Consider the following 25,247-nt stretch of genomic DNA (forward strand, 5'->3'; position numbering starts at 1 on the left):
TTTCAACACATACGGTGTGCTGTGTTCCACTGAAAAAAGTTACTATAGATAAAAAAGATTAAGTTTTCTAAATGTTATTACCACTCCATTTACAACATGTTTTAATTTTCTGCAAAACTGAACCATATCTTTAAATTTCAAAATTGTGAAAAGACAAACCAGCACAATATTTGAACTGAAAAAAAAAAAATATAACAAAAAATGAAAATATTGTTTCAGAAGAAATGCAAGACAGAAATAAAATGTTCAAAGCCTGGTTTCAAACAGTTTTGTACTGTATGTGGGGCTGAACTTTAAATGCACCCAGTATAGTTTTATGTTTCTGTAGCTTTAAGTGATGCATAATTCAGGACGTGGCAGCTCTGGTGACAGGTGTGTGCAACAAGCTAATTGAAGCCATGATCTTTACTTAACATGTGTCCACCTCCTCCACTTCTGAGTCCTAAAACTCAAAACAGTAATGGTAAAAAAGCCAAGTTTGTGACTTCAAACCAGGTTAAAGTAATTAAGGCAAAAAAAAAAAAAAAGGTTACTGCTTAAAGTAACTTACACCTCATGTTTTGGTAAGTTGAGCCTTTGTTTGACTCCTTGTTGTGTTTCATGCTTAGCGGTCACTTCATGAAGGTGATGAAGGGAGCCGATGTGGAGCGTAGCTGCTGTAGTGTTGAGAAAAGAGGCTGGCTTCTGGTATAGGGTGCAGGTTGGGGAAGCAGTCAGCAGAGGTGGGGTGATCCAGGATGAAAGAGAGCCAGGAGTGTGGATCTCATGCATAAATCGTCAGTTCCATGAGGAAAACTGTATTGTTTGTTGGATATTTGTGTAAATAACTGAGTGTTTCATGCTTAGCGGTCACTTCATTGTTTCACTGTAAAATTGGTTATTTTGGATAGTGATGACTGTTTTGCCACTGTTTTAACTTCTGGAAAAACAAAGTTTGTTGAAAAGTAAAGCATACAGTGGCATATATAGATTACTGGGTTTTTTTTGTTTGTTTGTTTTTTTAATTGTTAACTTTCCACTTTAGGCCTCTTACTTCATCCTCTTATCACTGAGCTGTCCTTCCAAGAGAGAAGAATTTCTTCTGGGTCTTTATTTAAAAGTATGAATATTGTCCATGTGTTACTTAACTTCTATACCTCTTTGCTTCACAGAGGTCAACTTTCAAGTGAAATACTTTGAACCTGTACATTTTGCTGACATTGACTTCATTTACCTACAGGCATTGTAATTGGTAAAGGAGACTGCAGTGTTATTGGGAAATATTGCAGACCAGTAAGTCTAGTTCTTCAACAAAAAAACAATTTTTACTGAAAAACTCAAGGTCAGTGACTCTCATGTGTTTATGTTTTCTCATCATCGTCAATCAAATGCCTTTTTTAATATGAAATAACTTATTAAAACTTAACTTCTCTAAAAAAAAATAACTTGGACATAAATCAGTGTAATAAGAAACAACCATAACAACAGCAACTCTGTTTGAGAAAAACTTATCCAACATTTATTTTGATGTTTAACCCATGCTCCATCTGTTATAATAGAGGAAGGGGGTTTATAGCCGATACTGCAGCCAGTGAGGGTGTGCCTCCTATAAATGTTTGAATACTTTTGAATCACTACTTTTGTTACAGAAAGAAAATAAACTCAAATTATTCAAAGTAAAGTTCTTATTAGTGTAAGCATTTTTCTACACTGTGAACTGCACCTATTCAAAATGTAGCCATATCTGCTATTCCTTTGATATTTTCTTACCAAGAACAAACACTAGATGGCAGCAGAATACCTAACAGTCAATTAATAAGCTTCAGTGACTGAACTGTTCGCTGTGTTGCTGAGACCTAAAGACTTAGGATATCACATTTTTATGGTTTTATTTTACTGAGAAGTTTAAACAATGGTCACAATACTCTTCAAAAGGCAGACATGTAGTTTGCAGATTACACAGTCATGGTGAGTTTTCTACAGGGGAGGACACATCTCCTGGACCAATGGTGGATAGTTTTATTGGCGTGATGATTCTTTTTTAAACATAAATGTAACAAAAGCTAAAGAAAAGTTAAAGAAATGTGCACAGATTTCAGAAGGAACTCAAACCCACCCCTTTAATGGTAATTAAGGGGGAGACTGTGGTTTGGTGGTCGTTAACAACAAGGTGTCTTTGCCCTTAATGAAGACTTGGGCATTGTCTACAAAAAAAAAAAAAAATGCACAGCAGTGACTGCACTACCTCTGCAGGCTCAATTGATTCGGGATGTGTTGCAAATTAATGTTGATGTTTTATCACTCCATGGTTGACTCTGTCCTGACCTATGCCATCATTTCCTGGTTTGGCAGCTGCTCATTTGGAGACAAAAAGAGGTTAGGACACATTGTTAAAGCTGCCAGTAAAATTATCGGTGTTAAATTACCTGCCCTGGCCACAATCTATTACAGGAGGGTAAACACTGTGCCTCTGGACATCATTCAGTGCCCTAATCATCCCCTCCTGGATGAGTCTGAGCTCTTACCCTCTGGCAGGAGTTTTAGATTGTGAAAGCTAAATCAAACATGATAAAAAATCCATTCACTTTGCAAGATGTTACACAACTAAAATTATATTTTGAAAGGTGACAGTTATTATGCTTTTATTTTGTTATGATGGTGCTGCCTTCACTTGTCTTTCAGAGCATCTTTGTGGTTCTCCAGCCCACTGTGGTATCTGGATGTGACTGGGATTTCTATGGTCTTGGGTTTTTTCTTGCCACCTGTGAAGCAAATTCCCCCTCAGGGGACAATAAAGTTGAAATTAAAGTTGGAAAAAGTGCTTAATTCCAAAATGGGCATAGGACAAGTTTTGTGGCTAATATTTAACAATAAAGACACCAAACAACGCAAAGAGAAGTTTACAAAAATTAATGGATGATTAAAAAAAAAATCCTAAATAGGTAAAAAGAAAAGGAATGAATTTTAATAATAATAATAATAATAATAATAATAATAATAATAATAATAATAATAATAATAATAAAGTTTATAAAAAGTTATTTGGGTTTTCTCATTTAGGCTACTTATACCTACAAAGTTAAAGCTGACTCAGAATGTGAGACCCACTCTTTCCTATATTAAACTTTGAGTTTTACTGTTTTTAATGTGACATAAGCAGCCCGACGTACAGCTCTCATATAGGACCTCCTCCTCCGTGACGCGGCTCACAGAGCTCGGTCTGAACCGCTGCCTCCGGCTCTGCTATCATTCAAACTTCTACTCTTCATGCCCCCTCTCACTGCGCACTCCCCCTGCAGCTTCAGTCCGGTTTCTTCAGGACTCCCTAGGTGCACACAAGGATCACACCCATCCAGCTGGATCAGGGGGATGACTTGAGAAAAGTTCGCCGATCCAAGAAATCCGGCGGTTCATCTGACGGTGCTCTTCCAGGGGGAGCAGTCCTCTAAAAGACCAACATGATGTCCGCTATAGAAGCTGGTACCCCCGTGTACCAACCTGCTCAGCTGCTCAACTGGGTTTATATGTCTCTGCAAGACGCTCAGAGCGGAGGGTTTGATGCGTTCAAAGCCGAGTTGGACTCTTCTTCTCAGGACTCGAACATCTCCAAGCGTAGTGTGGCGGATCTGAGCTCCAACTGTCTCAGTAACTTCTTCCATCTCAGGAGTGAGGTAGTATCCTTACATGCTCACTCTGTTTAAATATTCAACCACTGCTTCTTCTCTGCATGAATATTATGCGCACATAATCCCTGCCAGGTTATTTTTGTTGCACGTACAGTAAACCTCACCTGCATGCCTTCAGTGGGTTGCACTGTGGTGAGTGGGTTGCATATGAATATGTGTTTTGTACCCTGGTATAGTGGCTGAGTGTGTTCAGACTGTTCTGGTGTCAGGAGGAATGGCAGGTTGAGAAAGAGCTTTCACAAAGTTTTAGAAAGGCTAACCCCAGCTGGCTTCGGCTTGGTTCTAGTGTATGTACAATATTTTTATGTAGTGTCATTGATTATTAGTCTGGAGTGAATTAAGAATTAACCTTGTTCAATTAAAAGTTCTAGAAGAGAGTATCTAAATATTTTCAATTCAAAATGGTGCACCACAAGGCTCTTTGTTGGGACAATTACTTCTTTACTATAACCTGTTTAATCCCACTGGCAACATTAGTAGCAGCGTTTTTTTCCAGTTCTGTTTTTTGTTTGTTTGTTTGCTTTACTTCTCTTGAAGTACTGGTTTGATTTTTGGTGGCTAATTTAAGTTTTAAAATGAAACAGTATGAATAGTTTTAGAAAATAGTATAGAAAATATTTTCAATCCAAAGTGATGCACCACAAGGCTATTTGTTGGGACCATTATTTCTTTACCCTAACCTGTTAAATCCCACTGGCAACATTGGAAGCAGCATTTTTTTTTCTGTTCTGTTTTGTGATTTTTTGTTGTTTGTTTTTGTTTTACTTCTCTTGAAGTGTTGGTTTGACTTTTGGTGGCTAATTCAAGTTTTACAATGAAAGAATATGAAAAAAAAAGTTTTAGAAAAGAGTATCTGAATATTTTTTATGTAAAATGGTGTACCACAAGGCTCTTTGGTGGGACCATTATTATTTTACTTAACCTGTTTACTCATACTGAGAACAACACTTGTCTTGTTTTGTTTTGTTTTGTTTTGTTTTGTTTTGTTTTGTTTTGTTTTTGTTTGTTTCTTTGTTTGTTTCTTTGTTTGTTTTGTTTTACTTCTCTGGTTTGCCTTTGGGTCCCTAATTTAAATTTTCAATTGAACGAAAATGAAAAAATGAAACAGCAATTATAATAAATGAATAAAAAAATGATTAAAATAAATTTAAATTATAATTTAAAAAATGATATGTATTATATGCTTATGAGGTCCAAGGAATGAAATACATGCACTTATTTGCAGGGAAAAGTTTAGGCTCTAATGGGTGAAAGCTTCTGTAGGGGACTCTGAGGGTATTTTGCTTTTTGCAACACTTAAAAACAAAGTGTCACAACACTTCCTGTACATGTGTAATTTAGATTCGTGATTTTACAATAATTATATATTTTTTATTTAAATGCCTTACAGCAATTCACATTGAGTCTTGCATGAAAAAAGGCTGTTTAAAAATTAAAGCAGACACTGACCTCCTAATTTTAAATAAATACAAAAATAATCAGGATTTTTGATAAATCTGATGAACTTAAAGAAATAGAACTGTTGAATGGTATACTGTGAATGAATATGCTACTAACATAAAGCTGGACCAGTGATCACATTGTCTACCAGTGATGCCCTCAGAGTGAACAGCCAGTGTCTTCAGGCTGTTCCTCATGTTCGCCCTGCGGTGCCACGGCTCCTGTCTCCTCTGGGGACACAATGATGATGATTGTGCAGAACCAATAGAACCAGCAAGAAGAATACACAACAACGGCGTTTTGTTCTGACGAGGAAATGGACACTATTGGTCCACAGTGTAAATGCAGTAAAGGCAGCACATCTGCGGGAATGACATAATGTCGGCTACTGTCAGGAAGACAAACAGGAGAATCAATCAGGGTGATGGACTGTCACGCTGACTGAGATGCTCTTTCATCCTTCGCTCACAACAATCATCGTCTGTGTTTTTGTGAAACAGGAGATTACTTTGTTGAGACCTGAAATGAAGCTTTAATTTATAGATTGGTTGAACAGCAGCTTTTTAATCAAGTACAAGAGATTGGTTCTTTCCCTGATCAATAACAAACAAGATCAAGAACAGTATCTGACGGTAGAATAAAAGCTGTAATGGGAAACTTTTTAGCCATCTGCTGGAGCGAGGATTGAAAACTCTTGAATCTGTTAATTGTTAGAGGCTGTTAGCTCCTTTAAAGCCACCTGCTGTAAATTTGGATTCTGCCGATGATTTTTATTCCCCTCTTTGTTTTTCCTCAACAGGGATTGAACAACAACTTCTACAAAAACTCCTCGCCCTACGGCTCCCTCAACAATATTGTGGACGGTTTGAGCTCTCTGGCGGACCATTTCTCAGACCTCACCCTGTCCCCCGAGACACGCAAACCTAGCAAAAGGCCGCCGCCCAACTACCTGTGCCACCTTTGCTTCAACAAAGGACACTACATCAAAGACTGCCCTCAGGTGAGCCAGTCAGTGATCCTGCACATCACTTAGGTTAAGATCAGCATTGACAGCACCCGAAAACTAAAACACATGTAAATCAAAGGAGCTGTGGTGTTTTGAAGAACACATGATGGACAAAAGTGGTGACATACTTGATCCGACTCTTATAGCAAACTTCAATTTCTCTTGTGCGTAGACTCAACATATTTCCAATTCAGCAGTGCTAAAACTTTAAATTCCAAGTTAGAAGATGGTGTTTTTGTTATTTTTCCAGGTTGAAATATATTCCACAGTATATATTTGAGTTAGATGTGCCAACACAAATGGTAATGAGCAGCAGATGCCAGATTGCATCTCAGAGCCGTCCTGAAAGAAAGATGATAGGTTCCTCTGTGGAACTAGGCACGACCTCTACTCCAAACACCAAAGAAATATGACCACTGCTTCGTGCACAGCTGCCGTTCCCCGTTGATCATGTTCAGAGGGAAATGCCTGACATTTGTTAGGTATAATGGATATAATCAGATGAGTGATGGACAGGATGTGTCCAAGGAGAAAGGAAGCAAAGGGGAGAAATTCAAACAGCAGGTTATTATTTACTGCTCAATTATGAAAGCTTAAAGCTACTGTGAGGAGTAGTTAGCTGGTTACAAAACAGACTAATGCTGATATGGAGGCCTCTTTATGAGCTTCTAAAGCAACAAGCCCATGAGTGTACAGATTTTTTAATCTTTATTTAGTTACTTTTAATGAGTGAACCCACTGCCAGGGGGTAGGTGTTAGACCAGGAGATAAACAGCAAAAACATTTTTTTTTAATGACAGGGATTCTTGTTCTCATTCTCAGTGATGCATATAAATGTAAAAAAATATAAGGGATAAGTTAACTCTTTTAAACCCAGCAAACATCGGTGCTCCCATTTTACATGTGCTATAAATTACCGTAATTCTTCAACTATTATGGGCAGCTAAAAAATAAAATGTCAAAAGACAAACTTTACGGCAATATCATTATTAGGGTAGTGCATGGGAATCAGTGAGCAGTGTCATTTCATTCACAGGTAATCATTGATGCTATAAGCGATAAGATATTCTTATTACCGTAACTCTTCTACTATTTGTGCAAGCGAGAAAAAAAAAGGTTCCTGAAAGAAGAAAAGACAAGCTTTCTGGGAATAATCTCTGACTCTTTTGAGGCCAAAATAATAGAAAAAGTCCTTGTGGCTTGTATGACACATGGGTGGTAAGACGTAAATGTAAAAAACTGCAACTACAGGAAAAAGGTGGCAAAGTTGTGAAGCTAAGCTTTGTCCACAGGAGGTGCCAAAATCAACAAAACAGGAGATTTAAAGTAAGATGTGATGCCTTTCTTTCTAAGGCTAAAAGACCCTTAGCTAGAGATAAATGCTTCTTGCTGTGCGACCAAAATTAGCCATATGAGCTAGAAACTAGGGTGTGACATTTTTGAAATACTCTGGCTTTCTTGCAAAAAGTTGATAAGACACTAGATACAAATTTAGCACCTGTAATATCACTAAAAAGCTATAGCTAGCAGTTTAAGCTGCTTATTGTGAAGCATAGAAACTGGCATGAAGCTAAAGGTAACCCCCTAGCTGAATCAGGAATAGCTGCTAATGCTACCTTTTATTGTTAGCAGGAACAAATATAGGTATAAGTTGTCATTTTGGGGGCTTGTTAAGGATTTTGTTTGCTAAAAGAGCCACACTAGGCCTTAAACAAAAAAATAATAATAAGAAGAACATTGATTCAGCTAAATGTATCTGATCTAGATCACCTCAGCCCTGTCTCTGCAAGCTATTTGCCATCAACACTGCTAACAAAAAAAATATATTTGAAGTGGTGAATTCAGATGGGGAAGTTGGGAAATTTGGAGAGAATTATTTGCAGTTTTCTCATCTTTCCACATCTGATAGAGGGTGTGATTGTGGTCTGTCAGAGCCAGGAGATTACTGCATCTCAACTTTCAGTGGTGGGCCTGAAAACACACCGACACTTATTGTTGAATGTATATAAGTCTGAAGCAAAAAACTGAAGAACTACATGTGAAAGCTGCTTTCTTTACAGAGCAAAACAGCTGTAAGAAAGAAACTTATCTTATTAGCAGGAGTGATTCTGTGGACTGGATCTGTTTCTGGTTTGTACTGGAGCTGCAGTGGACAAGAATCAAAGGAAAAGTCACGGCTGAGTAAGATGAGAGAAGAGGCACATAGGAAGTGGGTGTGTGGGACCTTTAAGAGCCTTTCCCTGCGTTGAAAGGGGCCCATGTCAGCTCTAAAAGTCTGCTTCTTTGATAAAGAAACACATGCAGCCTTAGTGGAAGTCTATCGTGATGAAGAATGATGAGAAACGTCAGTTGGAGTGGAGGTCTGTTCTGGCTTTAGTTGCAGCCATACTGAAAAGCATTAGATATGCTGTCCATGCTGTGCTCTGCAAGTGGTAAACATCCTGTTGACAGCATAGTGGAGAGTTGGGTTACACTCCGCACCAAAAGGTTAAGATGTCAAAGGATTACTCTGAGATATTTACGGTTTTGCTTTTGCAGCCACGCCCCTTAAAATGTGCAAAATCTGGAAACCATTTCTGCTGGCTGGCTCTGCTCTCTTCTTTAGGGAGATGATGTCAGATTTTGTCATGTGTTGCTAATATTTCAAACCCAAAGCAATTATTACAGAGCCGATAGTATGACAAAAGGCCTCTTCTGTTAAAGCAGAGCTTTCCTCTGAAGCTGGAGCAAATGAACAAACTACTTTTTGTTCTTGATAGCTGGAATCTGAGGCATTTTTAGCTCTTGACATGTCAAATGCACACTGATGGTACAGTGCTAAAGTCTTACTGCACTTCGGGATATGGGAAAATGGCTGTAATTTGAACTTTCAGCTGGAAATTGAAATTGTTTTCTGTACAAAATGTAAAACTGTCAGATAAGTCTTTCAAACACCAGAATGCATTGAAATCCTCTGGGAAGCAAGCATCACACTGGCTGGCTTCACAGATAGCTATAGCACATGTTACTTTCATTGCAGTGCAGTCCAGAATTGAACATTTGATACATCTGTGTGTGTCAGAGTCTGATGAAAGAGCAGAAACCCTTTCATCCTGAAAAGTACTTATTTCAACCCATCTATGCACTCATATCTGAGACAAAAAGGGTAAACGCAAGTTAGCATAGCATATGTAGGCTAACTGCCACCAAGGCTTTCTGAAAAGGATGCCAAGCTTTGTAATAACTAGAGCTAGCTTACACGACAGAACAATCATTAAGCAATGCGTTTGTAGCTTTGTGTAAAAGTAAAACACATTAGATGGCTGTATTAGCTTTAAATTTGCTAGCCGTCATTGCTACTGATCATTTGGTCTAACTTAGCAATTTTTCAGACCCCTCTAGCATCTCTTTTTCAAAAAAAGTGACTAGCCCCAAATCTAGCAACTTTGCTGGAGTTTGGAGACTCTGATGTGACCCCCTCTTCTATCCAAAACACTCACAGACAGACGGGTCCCCCTCACTCACAGGACACAGGTGTAGACAGAGCAGAGGACCGCGTGCAAATGAATGTCACATGTGCTTGACTCTTGGGTCACTTTTGCTGGTCCCTAGCCTTGGAAAAAGAGGAGGGTTGATATTCTGACATTAAAAACAATGAATCCTCAGAAGATAGGACATTTGTCGTTATAAACACATTGACCATGTTGTTACCTGCTTTCTGACCCTTCCTTTATGTTATTCCTCTCTACTACAGCAACCATGACAATCACATGCAAATGGCTTAATACAACTTTCAACGGCTTATGGGTCAGCCAATAGCTTCTTTCCTTACTGAGGAGTTGGCAACACTGTTTTAAATGTCTTACTATAGTAAAAACCCCTTGTTTCAGCACTTAACAATTTTGTACAAGCTAATGCTAATATTATCACCAAACTTATTTCCTTTTGTAAACATCTTTTGTTGAAAATATAGTTGGCAGGTGGCTTACATGTACATTGCTTTTTTCCCCCTACCCATAGCTGTTAGCTTTGTCAAGTTAGCTAGCCCCATATTGTCAAGGTTATCAATTCCCCAAACACTCCCCAGCAAAAATAGACAATGATTATGCTGAAGATTACCAAGATAATTTTTACAATGGCAGGTGGGTGTCAGACGATTTTGCAAAAGCAATGTTAATGCAAGAGTAGAAACGCAAATGCAAAAGCCACAGCACAAGGAAAGTACAACCACAATGGAAGTTAAAAAGGTCAGTTATCCCAAAAGAAAAAGAAAAGTTCAGAGTGAAAGTTATTTTCTTTTTTAACTTCATCTGTGATAAATAAAGCTTCGTAGGGGTCTCACTCACCTTCTAGTATTCTTCATAGTACATGTATTACTTTATTTGCAGGAAAAATACACCATCTTTTATTAAGCTTTCTGAATTAATAACGTTAGCATTAAAGCTATATTTATCATAGCTCAAGTGGGAAAAAAAACAGTCATTTACTTACTTTAAGAAACTTTTCTGTGTCCATTAGGGAAACTGTCTTAACTTCCACTATGGCTGCACTTCTTTTGTGTTGTGGCCCTTGCATCCATGCTGTGGCTTTTGCATTTTTTTTTCTCTTGATTTGTGTTGTGGCTTTTGCAGATAGGCATCAAAAAGTTCCCCTCATTCAACATTCTTTTTCTTTCTCCTAACACATACCGGCAAAAATAGATTATCAGAATCCTTACTGGCTTTTACTGAAAGACTCTTGGAGACGAAAAAAAAAAAACTAATGTAACTCAAATCAGATGCATTTGTCCAGCATTAGCAACAAGTTGATGCTAACAGTACTATATCCTTTGATTAGACCATAGAAAAATTGCATTCTACTATGGCCATGGCAAAAATGTAATAAGGCCAGAAAAGTTCAGTTAAACCAGTTTATAGCTGCTGTTGATTATAGCTTACAGAGGCTTGAACACCTTTCACCTTTCAACCCAGTCACAACAGTTTAATGACCCCTTCTTTCTTATGAAGCAGCTGAACCTGGCTACAGTAATGAGAAAACACAAGTGACAGTGTGCTGACAGTAGGGTGTATGGTGGGAAGAGCCTGGGCTAAATAAGGAGGGCATTGTGTCTCCAAAAGGGCTGTGGAACCAGAGGTCAGGAAGTCAGGCTGTATTGTTCGCTCAGCCCAGCTTTGCTGCAGTCTCTGTCTCTGTCTGAGTAGAGGAGCGGCTGTCAGACAACCGTTTAAAGAGCCAGTGAGCTGCTGGTCAGAGATGTCAGCATCCAGGCTGTGTTTTTGGAAACTGGGTCGGCACAGGAAGTGGGTGTATGTCTTTAGAGTTACAGTTTAATCAAGTTTGAATGGGGGAAAAGGTCTGCTTTGATTATATCTTTGGCCAGAGGATCTTTGGATGGAATCAAAACTTGGAGAGGGGATTCCTGATTTAAATTTAGTCACTGAGGGCTGAAACTAGAGGCTGATATTTGTAGGTTGAAGTCACAAAAATGGTAATCAGCTATCCAGACAGGGAGCAGTACGAAAAGTTGCATGAATTATTTGTACTAACAATTGATTACAACAAATCCTGAATCAGGCTACACACCCCAGATCCCTGGTGGTGGCAAATCTGAGCCTAAATCTGACTTAAAGTTGTCTGGAGTGTGTGATCTAAGACATGTCATGATAAACTTTTAAAATAGGCTTGGTTGCACAGGATATGTTTCACTTTGGATCAGTGATTTGTAATTTTCTTCTTCAGGCATTACATTAAAGATCAGAGCCATTGTATTTTTCTGATTTCTCAGTTTAATCACTTTCAAAGCTCTACCTGTTGCTGATCTCGTATTCCAGGATGAGTCCATGGAACTGCTGAATCTCAAGCAGCACTTTCTGATTACTTCTCCTTTGGTCCTTTTGTTTCCCCTTGCTGATAAATGTCTTATCTGTCTACGGTTGAGCTGCATGTTGTGTTTGGCCGGATCATCTGCTGAGGAGGATGAGTCAGATTGGAGGAACCCTGGAATGTGGGGTAGATAGTCTCCTCTGACATGATGAACATACAGGAGAGGAATGCTGTTGTGTGGTTTGGTTGTCATAGATTACAGTTTTTCCTGTTCCAAATGCAAGAGGAAAAAAGAAACAAGGGTTATTTGTATACTGTTACCTACCAAATAAAAGCTTTCATTGAGAGTCAAAGTTTATTCTTGGCCTCTGATCTGGACCACTTAGTGGCTGTTCTTGAGCCTGAATTGTTCATCATTGAACTGAGTTAATTAGGTATTTTGTCTCCTGATATTTAATTGTTGGCAATAAAAATGTTTTACTTCAATATTAATCAAACTTCAAGACATTTTGTAAAATTGTATCAAATTTCAGAGTTGTCTGGTAAAAGATAAGGGCCACGTAAAAAAAGGTTATATACGAAATTAACTCATAACTTTAAAGAATAAACTTGTTTTAATTCCTAGCTAGAATAAAAAATGAGGACTGTGGAGTATCTGAAGTTATACTTTAGCATAAGTTTCATGGATGAGGAATTATTTCATCTTTTGGCTCACCAGCATAACAATGACTTAGGTATGAGTATAGGGACTATAAAAAATTAGCTAAACAACTGGGGCTGTGTTATGAACTTCAGAAAAGTTAGAAAGATATTTACAGATTAGGCTTTCCCTGATTAATAACTCATCAGTAGAACATTGCTTTTACAAAGCGACAAATCACAGCAAGGTAATCTAAGAGCTACAAATGTGTTTTCCTCAAAACGAGTCTTCCTCAGCGCTGGGGAACTTGCATTTACCTCTGTGTAGAGCGACTCTTGTCCAAGGAAATTGCAAATTGCAGCATCGATAAAATCTGGTATCAAGTATATATCAAAATCATTTTACACATGTGATTTCACGATTTTCAGACCACATTTCTCAGATCTTCTGATAGCCTACAGCTATAGGCCAAGAAAATGTGTTAATTCTCATAAATTTACGACTTTATTCTAATAAATTTACAACTTTTTTCCTCAAACAGTAATGAGACAAATCTTGTAAATTTTTGACTTCTTCTTGTATATCTTCAACTTTTTTCTTGTGAATGTACAACTTTGTTTTCGCAGATCTATGACTTTATTCTCAGAAATTTATTAGATTAGTCCATAGACTGTGTAAAACATAGATGTAGTCTCTGTGACGTCGCCCATCTGTTCCTGAAACAGTAAAATGAAGCCACTTCACGGACGCAGCCACATTCGCCATGACGCAGGCTGTGAGTTTTTCTTCGAGCAGCTACGAGGTGCCTGCTGGTCATGTGACCTGACCTGTGCCCCTGATTGGAAAATCAAATGATCCTAATAACTTCTGAAAAAAATCACTCACCGTACAGTGTGTGCTCATAGTGAAAGCAGCTGTGCCGTAAGTCATTTTTTATGGCTGGGTGTGTATGTGACTTCCAGTCTTTCTGTGGATTCCAGTGGATTCTCGACGAACAGCGACTTTCGGCACTTCGGCATAGGCTTCATTTTTACTGACCGGATGTTGTCCCTTGGATTAATCGCATCAGTAAACTTTTTTTCTTTCTTTAACTTGGTCCTAACCTTTATCATAATTTAGTGTTATTACATCTAACTTTTGAGATTTTGGCATGCCAGCTCAAGGGTTCGACATGCCCATTCAGGATTTGGGTGTACAGTATAAAATTTCAAATTCACAGCACGTATCCATTTGTTAGGCTTTATTTTCTGTCATTATTAGTATTTGGGGTAGTTTAACAGGAAATTGTGCAGTTATAAAAACATGATCAGGCTCTTTGACACATAATAAGATCTGAGTATGCCTCATAGATAATGTGACTGGAGATTGAATCTCCTGTTTGCACTGACAGCCTTTACAAAAGTGTCTCCTTCCTGCAGCATGTATGAGAATTTTATTATTCTGGGGTTGTTTTGGTTTTAAAAAGGAATACGTTGCTGTTTCCTTTTTTTTTCCCTGTCAGCCCATCTGCCCTTGTCATTTAGCATTTTTGTGAAACATAATGCCAGTGAGCAGCTGAATAAGTGGCTGAATTGACAGCAGTTAGGAGCACAGCCCAGGCAGCTCCCAGTGTGCTTAAGTGGATAATCCCAGGTCGGTGGATGAAAAAGGTGTTGAAAAGTAGAATCTGTGGGAAAAACGTTTTGCAAGACAGGAAAGTTGAAGATACAGGGAAATTGAACTTATCTTCAGGGGATATTCAGCATTTCCAATAGTAATATAACACTGTCAGAGAAAAGTGGCTGCCATGTATCAGTGTTTTATTGTTGTGCATCCAGAGTCACAATTCTGAAACGCTTGTTGTCAGTCAATGCTCCAAAGCCAATGAGAGAGCCTGGAGGAGCAGAGCGGCTGTCGTCTTTCAGAGAATCAAGCCATTCTTACACTCCGACTTGGCAGAGAACACAGAGTCATCAGTTTGTTGTTTTCAACCCTTCTAGACATAATTGATTTCACAACATAATGAAAAGTATCACTGAGGTCTTCACAGGGGTCTTGAAAACATGGGAGTCATTTTGCCGTGGATCTCAGTGCATTAACGTGCTGTTTGGCTTTGGTAACAGCTGGGCTGCTCTCTGATGCTCCAGGCCTCCCATACAAATTAAACCCAGTGAGGGAGAGCGCTGTGGGTTTGTTTGTGTGCAGTAATTGACCACATGGTGTCCGATAGGCTTCGTGTTGCTGTGGTCTCCAGGATGAACGTCCCATGGGGGTATGGAAGCGGGGGTGATAGGGAATGAGGGAGGGAGAAAAAGTGGAGGGAAGGGGGGGGGGTGAAGATTTGGAGAAGTCCATTGTTTACCCTGATGGTTTCCAGATGATGGCAGAGGGAGGCTGCCAACCTCCCGGGCCTCTCACACCAGAGGATGTGGGCCAAGCTTATCTGCTGCAGCTTTCAAACCTGGCTTTACGCTGCTGTGTGCGCTCTGATTTATGTTACACAACTAAAGTTATGGCAGTTGGAAGGGATGAGCTGCAAGACACAATAAATAAATGTACGATCTTGAATCCAAAAACAAGACATTTTCCCACACAGGTTAATTCAGGTTGTGAAGATCTCAGATCAAACATGAGGTACTCATTTTGTGCTGTGTGTTTATTTAGTGTGTTATAAAAAACAGGAGCTAAAAGCAACTTCAGCAAAGTTTTATTGAGCAAGGAAAATATAAAATATTTTCAATTTCTAATATTTATTTTTGGGACTTAATAATAATTTAATAAATTAATGAGTGTATGCCATTGTAATTTGTGTTTTAATTAAGGAATTTTTCATACCTACCAAATTTTTAGGTAAAGTTATTTTTTCAATATTATGGGGCATATAACAGATGAGTCATAGGGCTGTGAGGACTGTCAGGAAAAGCTAGCGTTTTTCTGGGAGAAAGACTCCATTTCCCATGAGCACTTGCACCCACTGTCTTGTGGTTTGTACCATTTACATCAGAACTGGAAAGTGGGGGGTGGGAATGACGTCATCTCTGAGTTAAAAGCGTTCCAGTTGCAAAGTTGAAAAACTCACCATAACAGCAATATTTCTATATAAAAACATCAAGTAATACTACGTATAAGGCTGATTTATTGTCACAAACACTAGTCAGAATTGCTAAAGTAAACAGAATCTAATAGGAGCTTAGTTATTGTTTATACCCGGGGCAGCCATCTTTGTTTGTAGGCCTGTCACGATAACAAATTTTGCTAGACGATAATTTTCCAAAATATTATTGCAATTTTTTCCATTTTTTCATTGATGTAATTATGATAAATGGGATAGTAAAGTGAGTACACCATATCAAAGCAAGAAACTTTAATTTCTTAAAAGTATTTAGCTGTAATTAAAAGGTCAGGATCTTTTCAATAAAATAAATTAAACAAAAAATATAATAAATTTAACAAACAAGAAAGAGAAAAAAATACAATGAAAATGAAATGGACTCTCTTTTAGAAAAAATACATGTCAATGAAAATAATTAATACTAATCAAAAACAATAAAACATAGACCCTGTCTCTAAAGAAAAAAAACGAAACTCCAAAAAAAAAACCCAACAACAATAAAAACTATAGCCTAAATAAAAGGGAGTTTATACAGTTCCTGAATTGTTTGTAACATGTACTTTTTCCCAGTCAATCCGTACTGTCTGTCAAACATTTTGAACATTTCTGGCTTTCAACCGTATTGAAGGGCTGCATTTCTTTGGCAATGTAGCTGTCTTTGAGCACCCACCATTTGGCGCTTTTATTTCTATTTACTTTGCAGACCAAAAGCCTCAGTAAGAGCGGATTGTCAAAGAACAAGGCTCCGCTGCACCTCCCCTTCTTCTTCTTCGTCGCCACTATTTTCAAAAAAATGCGATATATCAGCTCATTGGTGTTCACAAGCTCACACTGGGACTGTGGCAGGCGGCTTAAGAACCGTAACTTTCATGCCATCACTCATATTAGCGTGTTTTTCCTCCTTACCCCTCAGGACGCTCGCTTCAGCTCTCTCCGTGTGTACGCGCGAGCAGCCCCGTCTTCACCCCAAAGATAACATTTTTGACAGATGCTCACTCCACTATAAATCTGCTAAATCCGCTGTAGAACCTATGCACCCCGATGTTAGGAAAGATAGACGTAGTGAGCCATCTTCTCATTCAGCCTCTTTGGTCGAAAGAGAGGAGGAAAACAAACATGCATGCACGTGTCACTTTATCGAGGCTGGCAAACTTACCGAGGACGTTTTTATTTATCGTTCGGTTAATTGATTAAATGATTATTGTGACAGGCCTATTTGTTTGTAAACTCGAGGGTGGTGTGGATTTTCCAACTTCTTAATAGGAATTTCCAACCTCAGAGGGCGTTCCAGTTGAAATTTCCCACTCGGAATACATAAATCCCAACTTCCAAGTACAGTGGAACGCACCATTGAGAACATGGCTCCTGCCGAGCTGTGCATTCATTTTGAAGTGTATGAATGGAGAGCAGATCATCTTTTTACAACTAATTGTCTTTGATTAAAACAACTTTTCACTGGATACAAAGCAAAGAGGTAATGTTTTTATTTGTAGTAAAGTAGTGCTGTTGTTTGTAAAGTGACAACAAGCAAACTGTGTAAACTCAGTTTGTACCATAGATCAGTAGCCGTCTATATTTAGCACAGCTGACAGCCCGGTGCTCTAAGACATGTCGGTAATGTGTAACGTTAGTGAATCCTGGTTGGTTGTGTCCTGTCAGTCATCTTCCAAGCAGAGCTAACATAACCTCACTCTTCATTTTATTGATAGACTCTCAAGTTTGAACAGACCACTGTAGAATAACTGCTGACTGTGGGTTGGAGTGAACTTTAGCACAAACAGTTTAGCTCGTGTTTGGCTCATGCTCTATCACTCTCCTGTGACACTTCAGCTCCAGCGTCCACCATCACTACAAATGAGGTCATAGATACTGATGTTAATCATTTCTGTCTGAGAAATAGCCATTAAAAATAACTTATATTGATCTGATAATCTCATTTTAAAGTGTGGATTATAAACAAGCATATATCTAGAAGGGATTTTTTTTCAATATCACAAAGAAACTCTTCAAAGCCCCTACCAACCACAAGACAAATTAATCAGCCGTTCACATTTTATATGTATAATATCTGCACACCTGCAATGGCCATTCACGCTACTGGTAAATTAGACAATAACGGCACGCATATCAGCCAATCACAGCGCTGCGGTGTGAATTACACGGCACCAAGTGTTATTAGTATTACAAGATACTGTATCTGTACGTGACGACTGGGCAAAGTCTGTCAGTTCAGGTGTCTCATCTAGTTGTTTTCTTAGTATGGCTGAAAGAAGACGCAAGAAGTCAGTGAGTGAAATTCTTCTATTTTATCAAACTTGTTTGTAATTCAATGATACTATTTTATGTTCCGAAATCGCTCGAAGAATATGACGCTGTTATAATTGAGAGCATGGTCATGTTGAGCACCAGGGCTTGCGCTCCATCCACTGATGTGTTTGAGCTGAAAAAGTGGGACTCTGGTGAATAAATATTATATACAGGCTGTTTAAAGTCAGTAATGTATTATTTGTTAACCAGTTTTCACCCACAGCTCGGCAGTGTACAGTCTGGGGTTCAATTAGCGCCGTGTGTGTTTTGTTACTGGGATTTTCCATTCAGAAAATAATGTTTAAAAACGGCATTGGCATTGATCTTTTTTAAGTGTTGAGTTGAGTGGCATTTAAAAAAAAAATGCCACTCAACGGGTTAAGAAGGGATAAACGAAACTTAAAAACCGGGTTGATTTTCACTTTCTGCTTCCGATAACACGAAATAAAATGTTCGACGACAGAAAGTTGCCTTTTCAAAGCTTGAGCACCAAAATATGACTTTAACATGTAGTTTCTCTACCCTGGGTTAAAATGTCTTTGGAACCATATGCTGACGTGATTGTTGGCATATTTAAACAACGTTTTAATTTCTGCACACATATCACAAAGTATGGGTGAAAGGTCTGTGCATGTTTTGGTAATTGGATTTTCCTCTCAGAAACTATTAAAAAACAAGTGGGTATTTGATTTTCAGTTTAGGATTAAAAAAAAAAAAACGTTTGATTTTCATTTTCTGTTTCTCGTAACATTACATTAGTAACAGCAAAGTAAGAGTGTGTATGCGTGCACGCGGGTGAGCGCGCGCATGCGTGGTTATGGACAGAGGAAATCCTTACCAACTTTAACTGGCATCTTTTATGCCCGTTCATCACAATAATGAATAATTAAGTTACAAACATGTTTTTGTATAATACAAATCTCAACACAGACAAATCCCATAATACAAAAAAAAAAACATGTCGGCACATTGCATTGTCTGATTTCATAGTGGAGGTCGTGCTCGTGTGTTTGTTTTTACATTTCTAAATGGGACCTACACATGGAAAAATGGTGATAAAGGGGTATTTCGCCATAAAAGGAGTGCATGCTGCAGAAACTAATTGGATCAGTGCTCAGGACTTGGCATCAAAGAGTCTGATTTATCACCGTCTCAGCCTTACTATCCTACAAAATCAAACTTATAGAGATTATGTATAGCTAATAACTTCAATAAGATTACAAACTTAGAGTTTTAATATTGATATGTTTTAGTTTTTATGTATGCATGTATGCATATATTTGTATTTATGTATTTGTATGCATTTATTTAGGCCTATATTTCACTTATTTATTTGACAGTGACCCCACTCCATATCAAGCAGACTACATGGGTCAAAGGGTTCATGGAATCAAAGTAAAAAGCCTTTGTTTGGGGTCACCCATGTTTTAACCAACACAGCACCGTCCTGACTGGCGCTCTTACTTTAAAAGGTAACTTCCGGTTTTACAATTTGAAAAAAGAGGTGTTTTTTTGTTTCTGCCTACTGACATTTTGTTTTCTGTTTTTGGTAATAGAAGATGAAAATTAACAGGTTTTTTCAATTTTCGTTTCTGAACTTCAAAATGAAAATCAAATAGCCACTTGTTTTTTTTTTTATTATTTTCTTGATGAAAATACCAGTTAACAGTTAAAAGATACACGCACTGCGAAGGAGGTTTTTTTCTTAAGAAATGTGAGGAGGTTTTGCGCTAAAAATAGCTTAGGTTTTACTTCATATTTGAAAGTCATACCAGTTAATATTCTAATTGTGAATCAGACAATGCAAAGTGTGGGCAAATTAGTGTTTGTATTATGGGATTTGTCTGTGCTGTGAGGTTTTTGTTGACTGAAACAAATACATGTTAGGGAAAGGTTCATAAGGATTTTTACCCCGGGCTAGAGGAACCAAAGGTTGAAGTCTTATTTGCTGCTCTTGCCAAAAACACAACACCATCTTCATTCGCACTCTTAGTTTGAAAAGACAACTCGCGGTCCCACAAGATGAAAAAATAGGCAGTTTTGTTTCTAATTTTTCATATAGAAAATGATTATCAACCATTTCTTTTAAGTTCTGTTTATCCTTTACTGACCTGGGTAAAGAAAAATACCTTGAATTTTATTTTTTGAATTTAAAATGAAAATCAATCAATCAGTCTTTTTTTAATTTTTTTTATATATTTATGAACAATTCAATAATTTTGATAGCATCTGTTTTTTTGTTTGTTTTTTTAAGAACATTTAGCAGGTACAAAGAGTGCAGAGAATTGCATTCATTTTTTTTATCTGTTCTCTTTTTTTGTTGTTACAATTTTTCTGTTTTTATTGAACCATTTAATAATATTAATGAGTTTTCCATAATCATAATATGCATTGAATTTAGAGTAAACATTAACTTTTGAATTGCAGAAACAAAAGATAAATTTTCTTCAGTGTGTTCAGTAAACCGCTTGTATCATCCGTACAAAATAAAGATAACTAAAAATGATCATGACAAGGGAAAAATTCTGCGTTAGCGTGAACTTTCCTCCCTTCCACGAGAGCATCTGATGACTGCCAGGTCAGAGGTGTGATTCCATTTGTTGGATGTCACTGTCACTTCTTTAAGGGCTCCACTGGAAACTGTGGTCTGTGCCATGGCCTTTGCTGCCCCTGTGGGCTCCAGACTTTAGGTTGAGTTTGTTTTGCTTGCTCTGCAGAGCGAAAGCTGCTTCCTCCCTCAGGAAGATGATGCTCTGTCTGCTTTCCCTGCAGGAATCTGAGTTGACCTCCCACAGTGCCTCATGGTGGCTGAGTGATGAAAAACACAGGCCTCGATGTTTCTTCACATGAACATTAAACACGCTTAGTGGAGCAGATGGAGTGCTGGGACTTCATAAAATGAGCTGTTATCAGTTTTTAACCTGACGGCTGACACATGTTCCTGCTGTGAAATAAAAACAACATTGAGGCGCTGCTGATTCATTCTCCATTTTGACTTGCCCTACTTTCTTAGTTGAGGTGCTGCTTATTTGAACCAGTCTTGTCGAGATGATTTTGTTGTGATGGGTTTAGGATTTTGTCATGTTATACGAGTGCAGAGTTCATCTGGGTTTTATTTCCTCCCTGCAAAGATCTGTGAGTCCTGATTGGTGGGTTTAAGCCAGCTGAGAGGATGACTGAGAGCCTGAGGTATTCGTCCTATAGCAGGGAGGCCTCTCCCATTGGTCCCCCCACAGGCTGGGGCCTCCTTTACAGTCCCCTGGGAGCACAGCTGGAGGGAGGCAGCTCATTTCTAATGGGAAAGCTGAGACTCCTTTTTTTTCCTTCCAACAAATAAATTACACTGAACCAGAACAATATACCTCAAATTTAAGAAAGTAAAACATCTTAACTTTTTCTGTTAACTCTTATTTCTTCCTCCAAAAAGGAATATAAGTTTTTATCAAGCATCCAATCAAAGGCGCTTTTTACCTTGTTCAAAATATCATAGTGAAGGCAAATCAAATACTGATGTCATTCCATACAATTTTTCCCCTACCCAAACTTTGTACTACGATAAAAACTTTTCCCCTGAACCCTTTGACCTCTACATGGTGTAGTAGTTCATGAATGCTAAAAGGAACTGTGAGAATATTTAGCCCTTACCTCATGTTCACGTTACTGTCTATGAATTAAATATTGAGTAGGTCATTTCTGCTTTTTTTATTCTAACCAGACTCTAATGATATCTCTCTGTTGATAAGTAGTAAGTTTGAAATAAGTTCCAGCAGAGTGAACTCACAGTTGTTGTTTTCATTTGTTCCCAGGCTCGCCCCAAGGGTGAAGGTCTGACCCCCTATCAGGGAAAGAAGAGATGTTTTGGAGAATACAAATGCCCAAAATGTAAGAGGAAGTGGATGAGTGGGAACTCCTGGGCCAACATGGGACAAGAATGTATCAAATGCCACATCAACGTTTACCCTCATAAACAGGTAAAGTATTGCCTAGCTATGCTACTCCGTTCCCTAACAGGCTCTGTACTAGCAAACACACTATTTCCAAAGCTAAAAATCTCTCAACCAGTCTGTTGTCCATTTCCATAGCTGACATGCTCCTGACAAGCTAACAGTCTAGACTGCAAGAGCTAGCGATTGTCTTAGATAGCTAGCAGCCTATTGCCTGGTTAGCAGTCTATATCCTTATCTAACAGGCTTTTGACTAACCAACAGACTGTTTCAGTAGCTAATGATCTATTTCCTTTGCTAACATGCCCTTAGTTAGATGAGAGTCAGTTTTCTTGGTGAACACACTTTTCCCTAGCTAGCCATATATTTCCCAGGCTCTAAACAAGCTACCACACTCTTTACATACCTAATAGCCTCTTCACTTTGAACAAAAATCTTTGAGTTCTAACAGCTCACAGTCCATTTCCCTAGCTAGCAGCTTTTGCCTAGTGAGCAGTGCATTTCCTTGGTTAACAGGCTCTTTACTAGCCAACACTCAATTTCTGGATTTTTACATGCACCTAACTAGCTGACAGCCTGTTGTCCTAGATAACAGTCTTTTTCCAAGCTGGCTATCTCTTGACTAGCTAACAGCCTTTTTTCTTAGCTATCATGGGCTTAACTAGATAAGAGTCTATTCCCTTGGCTAACAGACTCTTGCCTGGCTAGCTTTTTATTTCCTTAGCTTACATGCCCTTAACTAGCTCACAGCCTGTTGTCTTGGATAACAGTCTTTTCTATGCTGGCCATCTCTTGACTTGCTAACAGCCTTTTTTTCTTAGCTATTATAGAGCCTTAGCCTAATACTTTAGCTTTAAAAGGTGCTTGACTTCCCAGGGGTGATCAGGTTGATGCGTTGTACCTATAGGTCAATACCTTTGCTGTACGTTGTTGTTCAATAAAGTTCTGCAGACATGTCTTCAGTATGTCAGTATAATATATCCATTTACTGAAGAAGCATCCATATATGTCAAAATGATGAAACAAACAGTCACGTTCCCCCATGCTATCTCCAACTACAGCGTGTCAACCTAATCACACCTGGGAAGTCAAACACCTCAAAAACTAAAGTATTAGGCTAAGCTTCTATATTGTCAAAAAACGTAAGATCCTTCCAGGGTCAAACACACCCCCAACTCAGCAGTGATGCCTCTTTTATACTTGCCATACAGAGACACCCAGTGGCAAACTGTGAACACAGCTTGACCCATAAGAAAGACAGAAACATAAATATGGCTCTTACAGCTATCACGGGCTTAACTAGATAAAAGTCTATTTCCTTGGCTAACAGACTCATGCCTGACTAGCTTTTTATTTCCTTAGCTTACATGCCCTTAATGAGCTAACAGTCTGTTGTCTTAGATAACAGTCTTTAGCTTAGCTAGCCGTCCATTGCCTCGCTAGAAGTCTATATCCCTGGCAAACAGGCTCTTAAGTAGCCATGAGCAGTTTCAATAGCTAACTGTCTCTTGACTTGCCAACAGTCTATTTCCTTAGCTCACAGGCTCTAAACTAGCTAACATCCTTTGTCCTTAATCACTGTAACAGGTAGTTATCTATCTGCATCATATCTATCTCATTTGCTTTAGAGTGAAGTGAGATATATGATGTAGATGGATAACTAACACAACAATCTGTTACACTACCATGGCCTGATCACGATAAGAGTCAATAATATCCTTTGTTAACAGGCTCTTGCTAAGCTAGCTGTTTATTTCCTCAGCTAACACGCTCTTTACTTTGAAAAAATCGAATTCTAACAGCTCACAGTCTATTCTCCTTGCCAGCAGTTTATCACCTAGGTAGCAACCTATTTCCTTAGCTAACAGGCTCCTGACTAGCCAGCAGTCTAGTTTCTATAGCTAATAAGCTACTCAGTAGCTAATAGTCCATTTACATAGCTAACAGACTCTTTTCTTTTAAAAAAAAAAAAAGAATTAATTCTCCAAACACAGTTCCTGAAGCTGCTCCATGATATGGTTCTGTTTCTCTGTTTCAGAGACCTCTGGAGAAACCAGACGGGTTGGATGTGTCAGACCAGAGCAAAGAACATCCTCAACACCTGTGTGAGAAATGCAAAGTCCTCGGCTACTACTGCCGACGTGACCAGTAGCTCTTATTGCCCTGAACACCCTCCTGAAGGTTTATGAAAAAAGGATTACGTTTGTGTCAGTCACGAAAAACACAAGATGAAAAACATAATTTTACTGTATGGATTTACAGTCACATTATATCCTCTGAAATTGTGACTCTCTTTATTCTGTGTCTCACTGGGGGCCTGTTCTTTTTTGATTTGATGGTCACTTTCTTAGTTTTCATCTCCAGTCTTAACGAGGAACCACAAATCTTACCAACTGTGAATTAAGAAACTTTAGCTCTGAGTGAAGTTTCCACATAAAAGTTTTCCTTGTAACATGTTTTGTATATTCCAGAAATAACTTAAATAATATGTCTGTATAAAGTATGCAACAGGTCTTAGCTAAAAAAGGATATGCAGTACAAATGTATATCTGTATTATCAGTTCTGAAGGGTACATATTTTTCAGCCTTTGTGTTTATTACATCATGTGAAGGAATATATAAGCCAATTAACAAATGTTGTTATAGTTTGATGGTTGAAGTTTTCAAACTGATGCAATATGAAGGAAACGTTTTTCCTGAAATCAGAGTGAACAGCAGCACAGTTGCAGTATTTTGGCACCCAGTGCTTCAGGTTTCACCAAAGTGCCTTTTTCTTTAAATGGGTTAAAAATGTCTCCAGACATAAAAGAGGAAACATATCAGAATGTATCATAACTGATTTAATAAGGCTGTGTGTTGCTTTAAGGGCTTGTTTTATTTCAGTAAATTTATCATGTTAAATGTAAATGAATCACACTATGACTTGTTTAAGAAGTGTGTAACGCCATTTAATGTGCCTTATTTTGAGTTACCCCTAAGAGTGATTGTTGTTCTCTTTAAAAAAGTTTTGTATTAAACTGTTAAACACATTATTTAGTTTGTCCTGTCCTGCATTTTGAATCTCGTTGAACAAAAAGCTCAAGATGTTCGCTCTTAAAACATCTACAGTATGTTAAAGCGGGATCATTTAGGGGAGGGTCCGCATGGAGCCATATAGCTGAGAAGTGATGAAATCAACTTTTCTCTACATGAACTGATCCAGATGTTATACATTCATTTCCCTCCCTTTGCATAAGACGTTGAAATCTCAATCCCTGCATTTTTTAAGAGGGGGAACTACGCTGCCCAACTTCTCAAACAGGGTTTTAAAGTAACAGTGTTGAATGTTTAGACAGAACTTGTGCAGATTTTC

At 38.3% G+C, this 25,247-nt stretch overlaps 1 protein-coding gene across 1 annotated transcript; it reads left to right on the forward strand.

Annotated features, from left to right (window-relative positions):
- The first annotated feature begins 3,022 nt into the window (after positions 1–3,022).
- On the forward strand, positions 3,023–24,864 carry LOC141784901 (zinc finger CCHC domain-containing protein 24-like). Its single transcript, XM_074662853.1, has 4 exons — positions 3,023–3,650; positions 5,905–6,105; positions 21,758–21,922; positions 23,934–24,864. Exons 1-4 carry the CDS (start codon positions 3,438–3,440, stop codon positions 24,045–24,047), a joined length of 693 nt encoding a protein of 230 aa, XP_074518954.1. The 5' UTR covers positions 3,023–3,437; the 3' UTR covers positions 24,048–24,864.
- Positions 24,865–25,247: the final 383 nt, after the last annotated feature.

Source organism: Halichoeres trimaculatus, unplaced genomic scaffold (assembly GCF_033239565.1).
Source record: "Halichoeres trimaculatus isolate MK-OKI-2021-1 unplaced genomic scaffold, fHalTri1.1 fHalTri1_scaffold_23, whole genome shotgun sequence".
NCBI lineage: Eukaryota > Metazoa > Chordata > Actinopteri > Labriformes > Labridae > Halichoeres > Halichoeres trimaculatus.